At 24.1% G+C, this 19,283-nt stretch overlaps 1 protein-coding gene across 1 annotated transcript in view; it reads left to right on the forward strand.

Annotated features, from left to right (window-relative positions):
* LOC132930427 (rhodopsin-like) overlaps nt 1-19,283 on the forward strand; it is a 39,995-nt gene that overhangs the window by 16,061 nt on the left and 4,651 nt on the right. Inside the window, exons 2-5 of the mRNA XM_060996300.1 lie at nt 9,179-9,378; nt 9,771-9,930; nt 15,112-15,307; nt 16,280-16,406. Coding sequence (XP_060852283.1) covers nt 9,241-9,378; nt 9,771-9,930; nt 15,112-15,307; nt 16,280-16,406 — 621 coding nt within the window. The 5' untranslated portion in view covers nt 9,179-9,240. The remainder of the gene's footprint in view (nt 1-9,178; nt 9,379-9,770; nt 9,931-15,111; nt 15,308-16,279; nt 16,407-19,283) is intronic.

The following is a 19,283-nucleotide window of genomic DNA, read 5'->3' on the forward strand; positions in this document are numbered from 1 at the left end:
ACTATATTAATAGTTTAAGGGTCTAAATAGTCTATTTTCATTAATAATAATAATTGTGTAGGTAGAGTATTCACAATGTTTAATTTTCTATTTTTGATCATTTGTTTCTATTGTGTAGAATGATGCAAAAGATAATATTTTATAATTTTTAGAGTTTATTTAAAAGTTAAAATTAGATACCAGGGTTTTTTTAATGTAATATTTAAATATTTTGACTCATTTAATAAAATAGTATAAATCCCAATGGCTGCTGACAAGCACGGAACTATAATTATTTTCCAGGGGGGGGGCAGAGTGGGGCAAATATTTTTTTTTACTTGGGCTAAGGTTTTTCAACAATCAATGAGGTTATTTAAATAACATAAATATTTTCGTATTATATAACATAACATAATAACATAATATAGCTATTAGCTATATATAGTACAAACTTTTGAATAGTTAAAAATGTTTTAAGAATAACGTCAAATATATTTTTATGTACCTTATGAAAGAAAAATTTTAATCACAGACCTTTTATATTAACTATATTAATAATGATGTACAAACATGATAATTTCTTTATTACTTTAATATTACATATACCTTTGTTAATGAATGATTATGTTTTTTTTACTTACATTTCATAAATATAAATTAAAGTATAATTGTGTTTAGTAATGAACAGATGAATTTGTTTGACTTAATTTTAATGCAATAATTTGGGGTACATTTGTTTATTTATTTATTTCCAGTAATTAGTACTCAATAAAGGTAATAATAAATAAATAAATTTTCTTATTTTACAAATTTGAAAACATATTTTATTGAAATTGTAGTACCTTACCCCCTCCCCTCTTTGGCGCCGTGTCTGAGTCTACTGATGCCGAGGATTATAATAAATAATAACAATAAAAAATAATAAAACAATTATTGCCCTATTTATTATTTAGGCTTTAAGAAGGGTGCCCTACATTTGTAATATTAAACAGTAAGTTCATAAATGGCACTATAACTTTTCAAATGCTAGATATAAACAATATATAAGATGGTGAATAAATAATAATTATATGTCTGAATAAGAATAAATAATGTATATCTGACAAGTAAAATACAATAATCGCACTAATATGAAAAATTCGAAAAGTTAAACCATATTATTTAGTACTTAAACACGAAAGTTCAAATCATGTTATGTTATAGAACATATAGTTGAAAATCATACAATATACTATATAGGCATTAATATTGTATATATAATATAAATATTTTTATTATATAATACATAAGTATATAACTATAGTATGAAAACATTATATAATTACTAATTTTTTTTTTATTGAATGTTAATGTAAAGGCTTCAACAACAATGGTAATTAGCCTATTTCAATTAAACAGATAAATATAGAACATAAGAGTTATGGTTTATAAATCTGTACACTAAGTATTAGTGTATTACAATTTTTTAAATATATTAATTTTACGAAAAAAGATACAAATGGCTTTACAGGTATTGTCTTCGTTGAGGGTTTGATAAAATGAAGAAGGGTTGCTGAGGATACCGACTGATTTTGAGAATTTTGGACAATGGACAGTCGATCATTATAATATGTTGGATTGATAGGTTAATTTCGCACATAGGTTTCAGTTCTTTGCTGATTAGGTAGAAAAGGGTTAAATGAGTTGTCCTATTCTCACTCGGGTAATAACTACTTCATCTCTTCTTATTCTTCTTCTTCTTCTTCTTCTTGTCGTGTCAAATTATAAAAATGCCAATAACAATATTATATAAATAAAAAAATTAAAAAATAAAATAAAATAAATCAATTTGGTACGTCTAATAAAATCATATTTTTGGTAACGTTCTATATTATGTTGTGTTGCGACCAGTAAGCGGCCACCTCTATTGCATTTGTGTTTGTCAGAATCAGATCTTCCCTGGTGCATTGTGCTGGACTCATGGTACATGACAAAAGGTGTTCATCGGTCTGTCATTCTACACAGTCACATGTGTCATCTTCTCCATTAAATTTCCATTTTACCATGTTAGCTTTAGTCCTCGCTGTTCTTGAAATGTCTGAATTACAAAATTTAAGCAATAATATTGAATGTTTTCACTTTAATTTTTTTTTAATGTAAAATTATATAATATTTAGTTTTTTGTATTATATTTCTAGTATACCTGTCCTTATTAGAGTATTTAGAGTATTATCTTTGCATAAAGAAATTGATAATTTAAAATATAGTTCTTTATAATATTTTTATTGCGTGTTTTTCATCATTCAGTCGTTATAGTATGTGTATAATGTATACCACAAATATTATGCCTGATTTAGTAGTCAATAAACTTCGAGTGAAATGTTTATTGTATGTTTATAATGTTTACAGTAGGTACGCAATTTAAATTACCATTTGGATGGTCATAAAATGGACATTGCTCATATTGCCATCGTAGCATATTATTAGGTATATGACATATAAATAATATAGCAGTTTCATTTAACTACTATGACATATTACTCATATTATAATCGTGCGTATGTTACTCAAATTATTCAATGGTTTAAAATATTCACATAAATAGTATTATGACGTAACGAATAGTCCAAAATACTTGGATACTCAACATCTGTATGTTAAAAATTGTACAGTACATGTCAAGGTATAATACTATATAGCACTATCTACCTTTTTTATTATTATTCCTACTCATAATAATACTCATTTTAAAATTAATTTTTTGGCAATATATATATATATTTATTATATTTAAATATTTTTCTGAACAGATGTGCTGTCAAATTTATATTTTAAAAGTACGAAAGTCTATAAATGAAATTATAATAAATTTTTGATTCAATAACTTTTTATTTATTTAAAACTTAGGGATTGGAATTATACATATATACGAATCTTGAGTCATAAAATTAAAAATATACATTGTCGGTAAAAAAATATTAAAACACAATATAATATATAAATAATATCAATATTATCAATATTATCATCATTGTAATTCAATAGGTATTTTATTTCTTTACTAAATTTATATAAAAAATCGAGCCAAAATACCGTTCCATATAGATAATATTAGACAATAGTAGAATACATAGAATTTGATCTCAATTTATTTGAAGTTTGACTGATCTTATTTAATAAGTTTTTTAAGAACTTTGGTTTATCCGCCATATATATCGTACACGGAATTCAAACAATTCACTAATTGTACATTCCAGCAAACATCTCAAATCTCAATAACTTCTTTAGCCTAACCAAATGTATTGTCGTCCCTTATTCGTTTATATGAATGATAACATTATCAGCACATTACAATTATTGATTTTAATTCTTATCATAATATAATACTTAAATTAAATTTAGCGTATATATTATTTATGAGATAGTATTCACATTCGTATTCACATTTTCCGTTATTTTTTCAGGGTTTTCCTGACGCTTTTAAAAACTACTGGAAATTTAATATTTTTGACCCTCCAAAGTAGTACCAACTAGATGAATTTTTCTTTTCAAAGAGGGGCTGAAGTCAAAAATTAAAGCATTATTACTACTCCAAAACGTGATGACAAACACAAAAAAAAAAAATAAAAAAAAACACACATCTTTGTAGAATCAATACATTCATCACTCCGTTCAGAATCTAAAATATTTCATAATTGCAGAGTATCTATAGCTAAAATTAATACATTCTGTCCATAACTACATATAAATTCAAATATTGCAATATATAATATTAATATATTGCGTTATTTATTGATTATTCTATTGTTACCGGTTACATATACTAATTAAGGTTAAAAAAACAGGTATAATATTATTATACTATTGATATGATTATTGATTAAGTAATTATAAAATTACTCACATTTTTTTGATAAATATAACTATTAAAATGTAAGTTATATCATAATTTGTATTACTTACAAAAACATAAAATTCCTAAATATGGTGATTTTTTTAACCATAAATACAAATAATCATTGATATTTTCACAAATGATACACGCATATATAATTAATATATATTATAATTTCCCTTTTTTAAATTATGTGTTAAGGCTAATTTTACAACTATGGCAAACTTAAAAATTAAATATGAAAATTAAAATTTAAGTATTTACAATTTGTGACTTAAATTTATAATAGGAAAAAAAATTATATATTATTGCTATGTTTTTTCTGTTGAGTATTTGAGAGTATTTACTATCCTTCGATGTATTTTAGACATTTTTAAATATAATTTAATTTATAGAGAGGCTTTCATTGCATACTATTAAGTAAAATATTGGTAATAAAGTATAAGTGAGTAAACAGTTAACAGGTTAAGTGCGTGTCATGAATGTCTTATTCTCACACTCACTTGATGCCCAGTTGATGGTTAATAATACTCATCTCTTATTTTATTTCCCTTTTAAAAAGGGAATATTTCCATTTTCATTTTTACTTTTTATTTTTATGCATTTTAAATTCCTTAATGACTTAATATGGTTATGATGTCATGTTGTTCCAGTTTTGTTTTTCATTCATCAATTGTATTATTTTGTATTGATTGTATTGTATGTGTCTTTGAAGTTGTTATTAGGCTTATTTATGTGAAATTTTGATATAAGGTGACTTTTTTTACTTCTCAGTCTATAATTTTGTTCCCGTGTATTTTTGTGTTGCAACTAGTTGCATTCCGTGGTAAAAATTTCTACCGAATCGCGGGCCACATTTTTTAGGGTGCATATACGAATTTCGGCTCAAATTGTATTACCTAATTAAACATTTTTGAAAAATAAAATATATTCTAAACTTAATTTTCCTTCTCATTTTTGTATAGACTTAGGACTGTTTGTTGTATCAGTGCTACTGGTTGGTTAAAAATGTTATTATTTTTTAAAATTAATAATATAGTAAAAACGTATGTAATATTTTTTTGATTTTATTTAAAATAATATAATATTATCATATATATATATAAAGTATTTTTAATTAACATTATGGCACTGATAAAAACTAATATGATATTATTTTTATATATTCAAGTTTGTCTATTTGGTTTTCTTCTAATTATTTCATAGTATTTCTTATAAATGTTTCTTTTTCAAATATAAATGTATATTATGATTGCTAACTGTTGTTATTATTGAACGAGGAACGATAATAATATTAGCCATTAGGTTGTGGCCATGTGGGCAAAAATTAATCGGGTCGCAATTCAGATTAGACCTTTTTTTAAACATCTTTGGGACGCAACTAGTATGCAAACTGTATTTTAACATGAAAGAGAACCCACATGAATGGTATTTGTAATTGATTTAATAGCGCTCCAAAGAGCCACTAATAATAATGCAGATATCAAGTTAACATTTTTAATACTTTTTAAACGGCACATATGATATGTTTCAGTTATTACTAGATGTATTTTTAAATTATGGTTTTCGTTTCTCAACTCTATAATAACTCAAAAATAACTCCATTATAGTTTTTAGACTAGTCAGTGTATATTTTGATACAATTCAGTTACTCGTGCAGTGATATAATGTTACATTATTTCCAAGAACAGAGTTTATCATAATATTTATTGTTGTACTGAGTTTAATGTTTACAGAACGAAAATGCAAAATTTCATAAAATGAATAACCCTATGTTCTGTATTTTATTGTACCTATAGTCCTTTATAAATATTAAGATATTAAACTTTTACATGAATAAATAAACTTTTGCTTTGTAATATATCATAATAATAAGTGTTAATCAAATCATACATTATTAGGCTCATTGCTTTATTTAATGCGACCACTCATTAATATCAGTAATATTTAATTTAAGCATTTTTTTCTATATTTTATAAAATAAATAAAGTCTATCAAATTAAAATAAAATTATAGTTACATATTTATTTAATTATACAAAATTTACTTCACCAATATCTACAATTTCTTTTTACTATTTCAAGAACTTTAATTAAAACACATTAAAATCATTCAATATTTGTTTAGTATTTAAAAATTTGAAAGTATATTAACAGAAAGTAAATTAGATAACATATTTTTTTTAAGAATTTACCAACATATACAATTCTTATATATTTTTCTAATTACTAAAAAGTAAAAATATTTTGGAACCAACTCAAGTTTGCAAATAAAAAATAATTTTTGTTTTTAGAAAAGTATTGTTAATTTACAAATATATAATATTTATGTACTCAGTGTAACTACTCATAATATTTTAAACTGGAACAACTTTTTTTTTTAATTAGTATAAAACAATTTCAACTTAATTTATATCAACATCATAAATTAAATGTTTAAAATGCAGCCTATCAACTTTTTCATATTGAGAGTACTTTTAAATATTATAAGAGTAGAAATTCGGTTTTTGGAATGTGGCGTGTGAAAAACCTATCAAACGATATACTAACAAACAAAATTATGATATTGACTTTCATTTACGGCATACTTCTATTTTAATCAAATTAATATTGATTATATATTTGCAACACAAAAAATAGGTCTTTATCTTAATTTATCCTAGCTAGAGTTCAACAATATAGTAAAATAGTTTTTATTTTTATTGTAGATTATTTGATTACAGATTAGGTATATATTTTACTAACGTAAAATATAGTTTTTAAAAACATTTTTACTGTGTTTATTTTTTAAGAGTTTTGATAACATACTCTTAAAAAGTTAAAAACGACCGGTATAGATGTTTGCAACCATTAATGTGCACAGATTAAGTTAGTTTGAAAGTGAGAAGCATATAAATGCATTTTTAATTCACATTAGGTAAATATGCATTACTTATTTAATACAATTGATGACATCCAATTAACCCTAACGTATATAAACGATCACATATAAGTATTTATTGTATTATCACATCGTTCAGAATCATTGCTTTCGAATGCAAGGAGTAATTTAGTAAAAAAAAAAAAACACCTAATAATAATAAATTCCCAATACACAACGACTGTTGAAGCATCACTTATATTCACATTCATTACAACTGATAAATTACCTGACATTAATTACTTATGTACACAGTAGAGTATTAATGGTGAGGGTAAGTGCACGGTGTTACTCACCTCGCCGCGTGCACTTTCAATATTTTTAGTGACGTAAACATAATATTTTAAATTATTTGCAATTATTCATAATCATCAGATGGTACTTAGTAAATATTAAGTGATTATATCTAAGTTGAAAATCCATGATGTCCATAATAAAAATATATTAATTTTTACCCATTTAAAAAATATCCAACATGTACATATTATATACTATAAATATTAAGTACCTACTTACAAATAATAAACTATGAAAATCACAAAAAGTTTTAGTATCAAATAATTTAAATTTCTTGTAAGCTCGTGCAAAACGTACAAATTTTATGATTGTTTTATGAAAAGTATTTTAAGGAATACCCAAAAGGGATATTTTTAAAGTACAAACTATACTTATACTTAATTAGTATAATAAGGGCTTTATGAAAATATAGTGAAGAAAGGAAAACTTTATTTTTGACTTTATTATTTTACATTATCTACTTGAAAAATACAAACAACCACGATTTTTTTTTTTTTATTGAGGGAATATATCACTGCTTGAATGATCTAACGTCTATAGAAAATAGGAGCCTAGATTGCTTGTGTTTGAAAACAAATTTAAAATTAATTTATATTTCTTAAAGAAGCTTTATTAATTGATTAAATCTATTTATTGTCGCTATTTTTAAATGTATTCATTGATTTAAAAAAATTCAATGACTACTTATCTATTTTATAATTTTGAATATTAATAGTAATAATGTATCTTTATACGCCATAGCTGTATAGATTCTAGGTAGTAACTATGATAGTACATCGGGGGTAGCTTATAGGACATAGGTTACAATCATTGATTGAACTTACATATATCAATTGAAATACCAAATACCAATAATTCTTAATAACCTTATTCTTTTAATCGGTAATTTTTATAAAATGAAGTGTATATAAATCAAGAAGAAACCTTGTTTTTTTCATTTTTTGTAAAATATTCTATACATTGTAAGTATTAGTAAATTCAAACACAACGAATAAGTATAATTTGAATTTATAAATAGATCAAATACTTCTTGAAATATATATCATACAAACAAAAATTTATATCAATCCACTGTAATACTAAAAGTAAAATAAATGGCTGTAAAAGCATATAGATTTATATATAATATATATATATATATAAACATATCATGAAATATAGTTTGTGATATAAGCTGTAAGCTCTGTTTAGAATTGTTGTTCGTATACAACGCTATATCATTGAATTCAAATTTGACACAGCCATGATAGTGACCCATTCGACACTTATAATAATGTACAGCACAGCAGTACTTATTATACTTCATACTTCATACTTGCCAACCTGTTTTTAATTAGATGTTAAAAGATATTCATATAATATAAAACATAACATTATTATATATGATTAAAAAATGTTAAGTACTTTAAAAATAAATGTATAATAATTAATTTTTCCATACGATCGTAGTTCATATTTTTTATAATGTTATATATTAATATTATACAAATAATATTAACAATTTATTTGTACAATCTAAAAGTATAGTTTACAATATTGTATAATATTGCATTATATAATAGCACACGGTGTAGACAATGTATAAATGACTCTCGCAAGTTGATTTTTTGTTTCCTTCACAGTTTTTATAAAAAAAAAAAAAGGATAGAAAATAATACTTATAGTTATCTGTATATAATAATTTTTTATCATTTTTAGATAATTATAGCTCCATTTAAAATGTCATATTTAAAATGTGATTTTATTAATTATCGCTTTTGACTTTGAAATACACCATCTATGTAGTTCAACCCTCACAAGTGTAACTAATAAATAAAAAAAAAATCAATTGCACAATTGTTGCATATAACAACATTGTGATTAAAAATTATAATATTATACAATCGTAAAAGTTTAATAAACTTAATTAATTACAAACTTAATTTTATCTACACCAATTACTCAATGATTTTCTGCTGTAAACTTATTTTTATATCAATGTGTCTTATAAAGTTATAATAACTCATCGTGGCCATTGACACATTAAATAAAATATATAGAATACTTAAATAATAAAAATAATTGTACAATATACAATATTACTGTATATTTTATACATATATTTTTCAGGCACTGTTAATAACCAAATACGTTGATGTCAAACATTCAATGTGGTCTTAAGATGTGTCCTTATGAACGGAGAATACGCTCAGCCACAGCACATTTCAGATGCCATCTACCTAGGTGCTGCCATCGCACTGAGTATTATCGGAATAGTTGGATTTCTTTTCAACACCTGTGTAATTTTCATAATGATTAGAGATCCCCGGGTAAATAATTTAGTTAGTTCAAAAAGCACGATATAAAAAAGAATGATTATGTTTAAAATGCTGTAATATAGTAATATTAATATGATATACTTATATTATATTATAATTACATAAGATTTTAAAACATTAGTTATCAAAAACAGTGTTCTTTGTAATTTCAGTATTCACGACTCTATATTAATATAATTAAACTCTAGTTATCTACTACTTTGTAAATGTTAGTTAAATATTAAGCACTTTGATTATAATTCATTATTTAAGACTTATTTTATTGTGTGTTTTAAAACAAACGTTTATGTATATGAGGATTTCAATCAAACTCAAATAGTCAATTATTTATTAAGAACATTATTATAAATACTCAATTAATTTAAAAACATTTATTTCCTTAGCTATGGACCCCTCAAAACGTGATAATATTCAACTTAGCAACGTCCGACTTAGCCGTGTCTGTATTGGGAAACCCAGTTACTTTAGCCGCTGCCATCACCAAAGGCTGGATTTTTGGTCAAACCATATGTGTTATCTATGGATTTTTTATGGCATTATTTGGTAATTATTAATTAATAATACAAAGTTTTAAATAATTAATACGAATATAGGTATCACATTTAATATATCTTTTATAAAACGTTAAATATAATTAATGTAAACGAAAACAAAAAATCCCGCTGAAAAATCATTTATGAAATGACGAGTACCGTAATATAGTATTTTACTAATAATAGTTAGAATATATAACGTAGTGGAATGTGGAGAATAAAAATTATCGTTACCTTCAATAGAAACTATACAGCATACAGGATGATTCTGATTCATTGAGTATACTTACCCCTTTTTTCTTTTATATTGGAATTATTCAAAATATCATTTTTAGAATTTTTAAATACATTTTAAGACTATATTTTTGAATAATTTAGATTTTTAGTACCACTTAAGGTTTGTCCTATAGCAATAAAAATTTCCGTTTTTAAAATCATAATCCCTTTTTTCCTGTAAATTGTTGGATAGATATTTTTTTTTTAAATGTATGTATCTAAATCTAAAATCAAACAATTGGTTTCCGGATTATTAAACTTTAAGTATAAAAGATAATGGTTTAAGCCTGGCGCCAACAATCGGTACATTGTTTATATTAACAAAATAAGATAGATAATAGATTCGGCGCCCAGAAAATAGACAAGAACTATTATCCTTTATAATTAAAGTTTAATAACTTGATAACCATTCGTTTGTATTTTGATTTAGATACATACATTAAAAAAATATATTCACCCGACAATTTACAATTAGGCATTATAATATTGGTATTTAAAACATTTTAAAACTTTTTTACGAACATGACTCCGTGATTTTTCAGACAAAATAAGTATTTTTATGTTGAAAATTTCAAATTTGCATACAATCTGTAATATACTGCTACTATTAAATTTATACCATTTTTTTTTTACTACGTGTGCACACATTTTACATTTTTCTCGAAAATCCAATAGAATCCGAGCGACGTAATCTATCGCTGTTGGAACATTTTCTTATCACTATAATAATATGGAGTGTGGAGTACTAATATCATAACATATTTACTGAGCAGAGAATTTCAAATAAAACATAAACATCTAACACTTTTACATAAAATAACACAATATATTATGCTAAAAACATTTTATGTATATTATAGCTAAGTGATATAAACTTAATTATCTAGGTATTAGTAAATTGTTTTTCCAATGCTGTAGAATATTAATACTTGGATACTCCTATCGGTCTATAAAGGATTCTATCTTTTTACCTAAACCCGAGTTGAGTGACACAAAATCGCTGATGATAGTCTCCTATACATTCTCTATAGTGTGATCTTGTAATATAATATTACTGTGTTCCGACGATAACAACTATAATAATTATTAAATGTATTCATACTACACTTTTACAGCAGTTATTTTATCATTACATAAAAACTAGAAGATTTACTTATATTTTCAATAATCTCCATTCATTGGAGTACGCACAATAATTCGTTTAAGTATGTTGAAAGTCCAAATAAATTTCCATTTGAAATACTGTACCATTTTATATGAAATTGCAGGATAATAATATCATAATACAATAATACCTCATTCCATTACTTATTTTCAAGATTTTCGAAATAATAAAAATAAAGAAAACTTATTACATTTACTGAACACATCAAAAGTTATTAATTGAAATCTAAAAAACTTTAAAATACATGTACATTTAAAATAAATAGTGTTTATTTAAAATGTACAATAAATTAAAAAAAATTAAATAAAAATGTTTAGTGATGAGTGATAACTGTACCTACTTTAGTTTTTGCATGTGCACCCATACGAAGAAATTTTATTTTTTCACCTATACGTCGTATGTGAGATGTCTGTTTTCATTACCCGTGTAATTGCATAGCTCACTATTGAAAAAGCTTTTGTGCATAAAAATGAAAAAACAATTAGGAACAATGAAAAGAAAACCATTTCGACTTTCGACAACTCGATGATTTTGATATATTTGCGACACGCCAGGCCGTGACATGTCAGTGCACTTTTATCGTATATTCTATAATATAATATACTTTTCCATAAATAAAATAAATACACACCTCTTATGAATTAGGTACTGCTATAAAATACGTTTATTTTTCATAAGTACGATATAAACTCGACGGCGTCGTAAACAAACGATACGAATGAGTAAGTGCACATTAAAGTATAAACTTCGTACAAATTTGACAGGTGTGATTGCGTAGGAATTTCCCATGTAGTATACTGTTGTTTAAACCCAAATGTCATTGTCTAGTACTCTAATGCTTACATGAATATACAGTATTCTGTATTCAGTATACATATTGCACGCTGCAATGTCGTAGGACTTCTATTCTGCCAATAATACTCTTTTCCAAACTTGAGTAGTTGAGTGTTTGTAAATAACTAACTATTAGTTCTATATTATTTATATAGAAAAATATTATTTTGCTTCACAATACGATCAAATTAAATCAATAATAATGGTTTTCAATTAAAAATGTAATGTTACAATGCATACTTACACCTATACTATACACTTACTTTAAATTCTACAAGATTAATTTGTTTTAACATTTAAAAAAATTGTTAATAAACGATTGGATTTCTCTAATATCTCAGTGAAGTGAAATAATTTAAAATCTAGAAGAATATATATTTTATATATTAATATTATTCTATCAATATTATTTTTGCAAAATGTCGAGTGCACACAAAATTCCTTCTTTCAATTCTTTAAAGTTTGAAGATGAGTATTATCTAGTTAAATAAAGAGTTAATAATAAATTATTTACAAGGCTCTTTGAGAGCCAAGGCCCTATAGTTTTCGAGTCAACTACTATTAAAATGAAAATACTTAAGTGTAAAAATTATACATAATAAATATGTGAATAAAATAGAATATATAATAATAATAAAAGTTACTTAAGATATTTACATAAATCAATAACTTACACGAGTTAAATTATATAATACTATATTCATAGATTATTACACATCCTTAACTAGGTACTGAAACACAAGAACAATTAAATAAAATATCAATAAAAATAATAATATTTATTACTTTTTTTCTATTAAAAAAAAAACTAGTTTGAATATTATAACTATAGATAGGTACACATATTATAATAGCTGAAATAGCCAACACAAATAGTCACCACATTAGAAAAGAATTTATAATATAAATTAAATAATGATTTATGTATTACAATGTTATTAATTATTTATATTTTAAAGGGAGATAATTATATTATTTTTATTGTGTGTTAACATTTTCCATTAGTCTTAACGAAGTGGATGGGAGTTTAAAGTCCACAGATTGAATTGTGTACCTAGTCTCAAAATCGTTAAATGGTGCCTTGCATATAGTAACAATCAACAAGCTAAGTGCTACACGATGATTTACAGCATTGACCTCATAATTTGTTTTACGTTTTAGTTGATAATTCAGTTCTTTAGATTTTCACCCAACTCTAAATTTTCTTCATGCGGTTAACGAAAATAAATTTAAAGTTATTAAACAAATATGTATTATTTATATTTATCAAAATATGAACTTATTACGTATGTTGTTCATAGAAGTACAGAAATAAATTGTGTTTTTATGAAATTGTCAACTAAAACTGAATGTGTAGTATAAATAATAGTTTGTTTATGTAAATGTTTTAAAACTTCCTATAAAATAAAAGCAAATTAATTATTTATTACCAACTGGACTGATATAAAGTAATATAAATCTCTTAAAATCAGTGTTTTTTTAACTAAACATTATTAATGTTTTCAGCATTGTTATTTCAGCTTTTATCGATCAAATTTAATTAACGTTAACATAAAGGAAGATTATATTTACAAACAAAAATCTAAATAAAATAATCAAATGTATATTTTAATATTTATGGAGTCTAGAATAAATTTCCCATAAACTCATGTTCATTTGATCTTTACTAACTAGTTTATTTATTACTTTTAAAGTATCCTTAAAAATATTAGAACTATTTAACTTTAATATTGACCTATAATAATAATAATAATATTGTATTTTTGTAGGTAGAATAAATTATCTAAAGCTTTTCGAACCAAATAATATATTTGTATCATATTATGAGCACATTAAATCATATAATTACTTTCGTCACCAACTATTACTAAAGTCTAAAAGTACCTAATAAAGATCTAAATTGTAATATGTTATATGGAAAAGTGAAAAACTACTAAAATTTGAGTTACCTATAAATATTAATTAATTATTGATTTTAATGATGTTATAAATAATAGTAACATTTAATTTTAATATTCCTCACCAACAAGGTTAGGTTAGGTTTTTAAAGGTTTTACAATTATATAAATTATAATAGATTCAATAAACTTAATATTATTAAATACAGGCTTTTAAGATCTAAATAATATTAATTGTGAATTTATAAATATATCCATTAGGTTAGGGTTAATACATATTAAGTACCTATATATAATAACTTATAAATCAATCACATTATTATACATTACACTTATTCTAATTTATTTAATATTGTTTTTTATCAAAGTAAATAGCATTACATTTTAAAATCCAAGTTACTTATATGTAGTATAAAAATATTTTTTTAATTAATTATGAATTAATACGTTTATTTAGGCTAATAATGATTGTTTATTGTGATAGGTATTATACCAATGTTTGTAAAAATAAAAAAACTGATAATACTAACAAAATATAATAAAGTTTTACATTTTTTGTTACAAGTTATAAGTATTATAAATTACAATATTTAGATACCACTGATACTAAACCAACTGATATGACAAAAAATTAATTTCTGATATATAATTTATCCACGTCTATTTTATTTCTGATATTTTTGAGTGGTTAATATTAAGAGCAATTAAATTTAAGTATTTTATATTTTAATTTTAACGTGTATATACATATAATATATGTGCAATATTAATTTCATAAAATATATTATTATATTATGATGTAATAAATAAACAAACTTAAAAATATTAATATCTAACATTTAATATAATAAATTAATAACTTTTAAATTATATTTGATAAACAATTTTTTTTTTATACTTCAATAAAAACAACACTTTTTAATATAATTTTTTTTTATCAAATAAATTGTTGAAGTTTTTGGATAATTTATAACTTTTCATATTGTTGAGTTGACTAATTTTCAATATTTTTAATTAGGTATAGCATCAATTACAACTTTAACTGTGTTGGCGTACGATCGGTATTTAATGATACGCTATCCGTTCAGCAGCAGCAGATTAACCAAGGAAACTGCACTATACGCAGTAGCTGGAATATGGATATATGCATTTGCTGTAACAGGACCTCCGTTGTTTGGATGGAATCGTTACGTCAACGAATCTGCAAACATCAGGTAATACTGAAACTGACAATGACGTAACTAGTGGCAAAAAAATATTTATAGAAAATCAACGATGATTGTCACGGATACCTATTAAATTCTTATCGTTATGGCATTAATCTATGTTTACATATATTATACTGTAGGATATTAATAATGAAATATAAACGTTTCATTTTTTTTAATCAAGAAGTTAAAAATATATTAGAAATTAGAATTTAAATGCAAACTGATAATAATTATATTTTTGAATGTCTTCATACTGGCTTATTTTCGATCGACAAGAAACGTTATATAAAATATAAATATAACAAATACCGTAGGTCGATGGATGGCTGCAGCCGCTTTGTTACGAAATCATTTTTATTCATCGATAGAAATTTACTTAAAATAATATTTCAACACTGAAATATACGAGTATTATTTAAAAAATATTAATTTAATTATTTTCTACGTATTTTGAATAAAATAATACACCTTCCTTATTGTTAAGGACTATCAAAAAATGATATTCAGTATACTCCATGTAACATTATATTCATATATTATACTAATAATGGTATCATTTTTAAATAAATTCTAGTTTATTTTAATGTATAATAAATAATAATTATAGCTGCTGTTGTCGTTTGTTTTTATTATTATGCCTACAAAATATAGTATATTATTATATAAGTTAATAATATTGGTTTAGTTAGTATATGCATAGGGTGATTTTTTTAACAGTTAACACTCATTAATCGTTGTCTAAAAAAATATTAGTTTTCGAAAATATTAAAAATTATAATTCATAATAATTATAACGTTCAAAAATTAAAAAACTTAAAAGGATTTATTTTTGTTTTTAATGACTAAATTAAAATAATAATTTAAAAAACATAAATAATTTTGACAATATATATCGATCATATATTGTAAATCATTTAATCACGTATAGTTTAGTTGTAAATTATTAATTTAGTAAAGTTTATTAATATTTTCTAGTTGTTCAGTAGATTGGGAGAGTGGCGAACATAGCAATTATGTCATTTACATATTTGTTTTTGGACTATTTCTACCAGTTACTGTGATAATCTATTCTTATGTGAGCCTCGTCGTTACAGTAAGAAAGGTAAAAAATTATAAATTCAAGTGTATAATTGATATATGTATATATATATTATGTGTGTGTGTGTGTGTTTGTTTGTGTATAAGTATACTGTATATACATTTTTACTCAAATTATTTAATTTAAAATATAATACACTACACAAAATTTTAATTTTATAAAATATTAGGAAATTTGACAATGATGTAGCTAATTAACCTATGCAGAACGCCGTTTGATCGTAACAAATTTTTTATCATGTAAATTCAAAAATCTCATTTATTATGAAAGACTAAGAAAATAGTTCTAATAATGGTACAAATACAAATGCCAATTAAAAAAAAAAAATTACATCGAACGCCTGCGCTGAGATAAATTTATAGTCGAATCGTATAATTAAGCGTTTTAAATTTTATAGGGGAAAAAATCTAATCATATCTACTATAAATTAATATATATGTATAAATACATTTTATAATTAATTGTAAGTAATTTATAATTTCAGCTTTACTGTCATTATAGGTCTAATTCTATATGTGTACAGTGTACATGTGTAACAGTTCCTAAATAGTAGAATTTTTTCTTTTTTCTATAGAGATGCACTCAATATTCACAATTTAATGACAAAAAAAAGGGAATTATGATAAATTATTACTCTAACATAATTTCGGTCATCTGACAATTCGATAGGGGACTAAGCCCGTTGGATAAAGTTATTACATTTAATCAATATCAGTATACCTATGTACCAAAAAGTATTTAGTTTATAGTTATGGTTGACATTGAGTCAAAAATAAACTAAATATGATGTATGGACTGAAAGTATTTCGTTATAAATGCGAAAATGTAATGAAAAACAATTTTACAGCTCTTGATGAACGCAATTGTAATCGGAACACAGTTATACTTAAGTACTGGATTATACACGATTATTGGCTTTTAATGCCTTAAACTTATTTTTCACTATAAACTTAAAAAAATAAGTTTAAAAAATTAAAAGTATAAAACCTTAAATTGTTATTGTAAATATTTCTTTTGAATAATTTTCTCTTAATAATTGAAGTATTTACACTATATGTAATACTATAGTATAATATGTACTATAGGCGTAAAACAAACTAAAATAATACATTTATACTGCCTCAATTTTTTTTGTGTATATTTACTTAGATACTTAGATATAGTAAACCTATATAGCACATTGTGTGTCACTCCGAACAGTCCAAACCACACGTACGCTCTTTTAGTAACACAGTAACACGCGTAACTGTCCAAAAAAATATCATTCGTATACATTTTTTAAGTTGAACAAGAAAAAAAGTCTTAAAGTTAAAAATAAGGTCACATGATAGTTTTATTGATGGATGTTGAACGGACATCGTTTTTCTAGTCACACACAGTTAGGGACAACGTTAGTTTCCATTGAAATGGATGACGAAGAGGTTGCAACTTTCGCTTATGCTACCTTCAAAGTTATTGGTAAAAATAAACAAAGTCAAATAAATTGGTTGGTGTACTACCCAATTAATAGTGAAAGATTATTGTATGTTGATTTTTACACTTTTTATAGTGGTCTGATAATATAAATTTTTTCATTTGTTTTCGTATGTCTTTAACATCATTTGATGAACTTTTTGCCAAAATTTAACATAAAATTTTACTCCAAGATATGAGTACTGTGATACCACCCAAAGAAATTATAGCTGTTAATCTAAGGTAGGTAAGTGAAAAAAAAATTCAGTTACTATTGATAATCAATAATTTATTTTAGAAAATCAGCATAAATGTACATAATAATCAATACCAATAAATATACTATTTTGTGTATAATCATTATTGAAATCTTTAAGTCAACACATAAAAAATTTGACTGAATTCGTGGCAGATTTCTATCTTCTGGAGAAAATTGTGTAAGATATGTCTATACAGAATTAAAAGATGATGCCGAGTGAAAATACATAAAAAAATATACTTATACTTCTAAATATATATTATTTTTTTAGATACTTAGGAAGTACAATCTTCATATTTTACATTATGCATATATAGAATTTATCGATCTACTTTAAGTAACAATTAGTACGAAGAGTTTGCCAACAAATTTGGGAAGTTATGTAAAATGAATCTATGTCTAGAATGAAGAAAATTGGAGAAACATAGCAAAAGGTTTTCAACATCAAGCAAATTTTCCACACTGTCCCGGAGCAGTTGATGAAAATCATGTACAGATAACCAAGCCCGCAGGAAGTACTTCGTTGTACTTTAACTACAAACATTTTTACTCAATTGTTTTTCTCATAATAGTTTATTAAAATTACCGTTTTACCTATACCCATGTGGATTTATTCTGAAAAATCACTGATTTTACCATTTTTTTTTTAAACTGTAGTGTATAAAATAAATTACAAAATAATTCTTTCTTTAGTATTTCTAGCCCAAACTCATACCAAGTATTAATATTTATATTCTTTATATGAATTTGTGAGATAGGAGACATTTGGATTATCAACAAACGTGTTTAGGTAGTTAGACTTTTATGGTAAAATATTTAGAAGATAATAAAACAACTTTTAGTTATAAATCATCCCGGGTGAGAGGTTACGTAAAATGTTTATGTTAATACGAGTATCTGTATTGATATTATTAAGTGCTGTTGTGTGTTACATATTTTTATACGCGACCGTGATGGTTTTAAATTTGGAGATACTTTGACTGTCATAGAAACGAAAGAACTTGAACATTATAATACGAATAATAACACGTAAATAGGTCTGTAAATAGATATCAGGACGCTCTAGCCAACTATTTTGTTTCTGATCGTGGACAGTTAGCTTAATAAAATGAAAAAATTTAAAACAATTTTTTTTATTATTCTAATAACATTTTCCTGAAATTCATATC

Source organism: Rhopalosiphum padi, chromosome 4, assembly GCF_020882245.1.
Source record: "Rhopalosiphum padi isolate XX-2018 chromosome 4, ASM2088224v1, whole genome shotgun sequence".
NCBI lineage: Eukaryota > Metazoa > Arthropoda > Insecta > Hemiptera > Aphididae > Rhopalosiphum > Rhopalosiphum padi.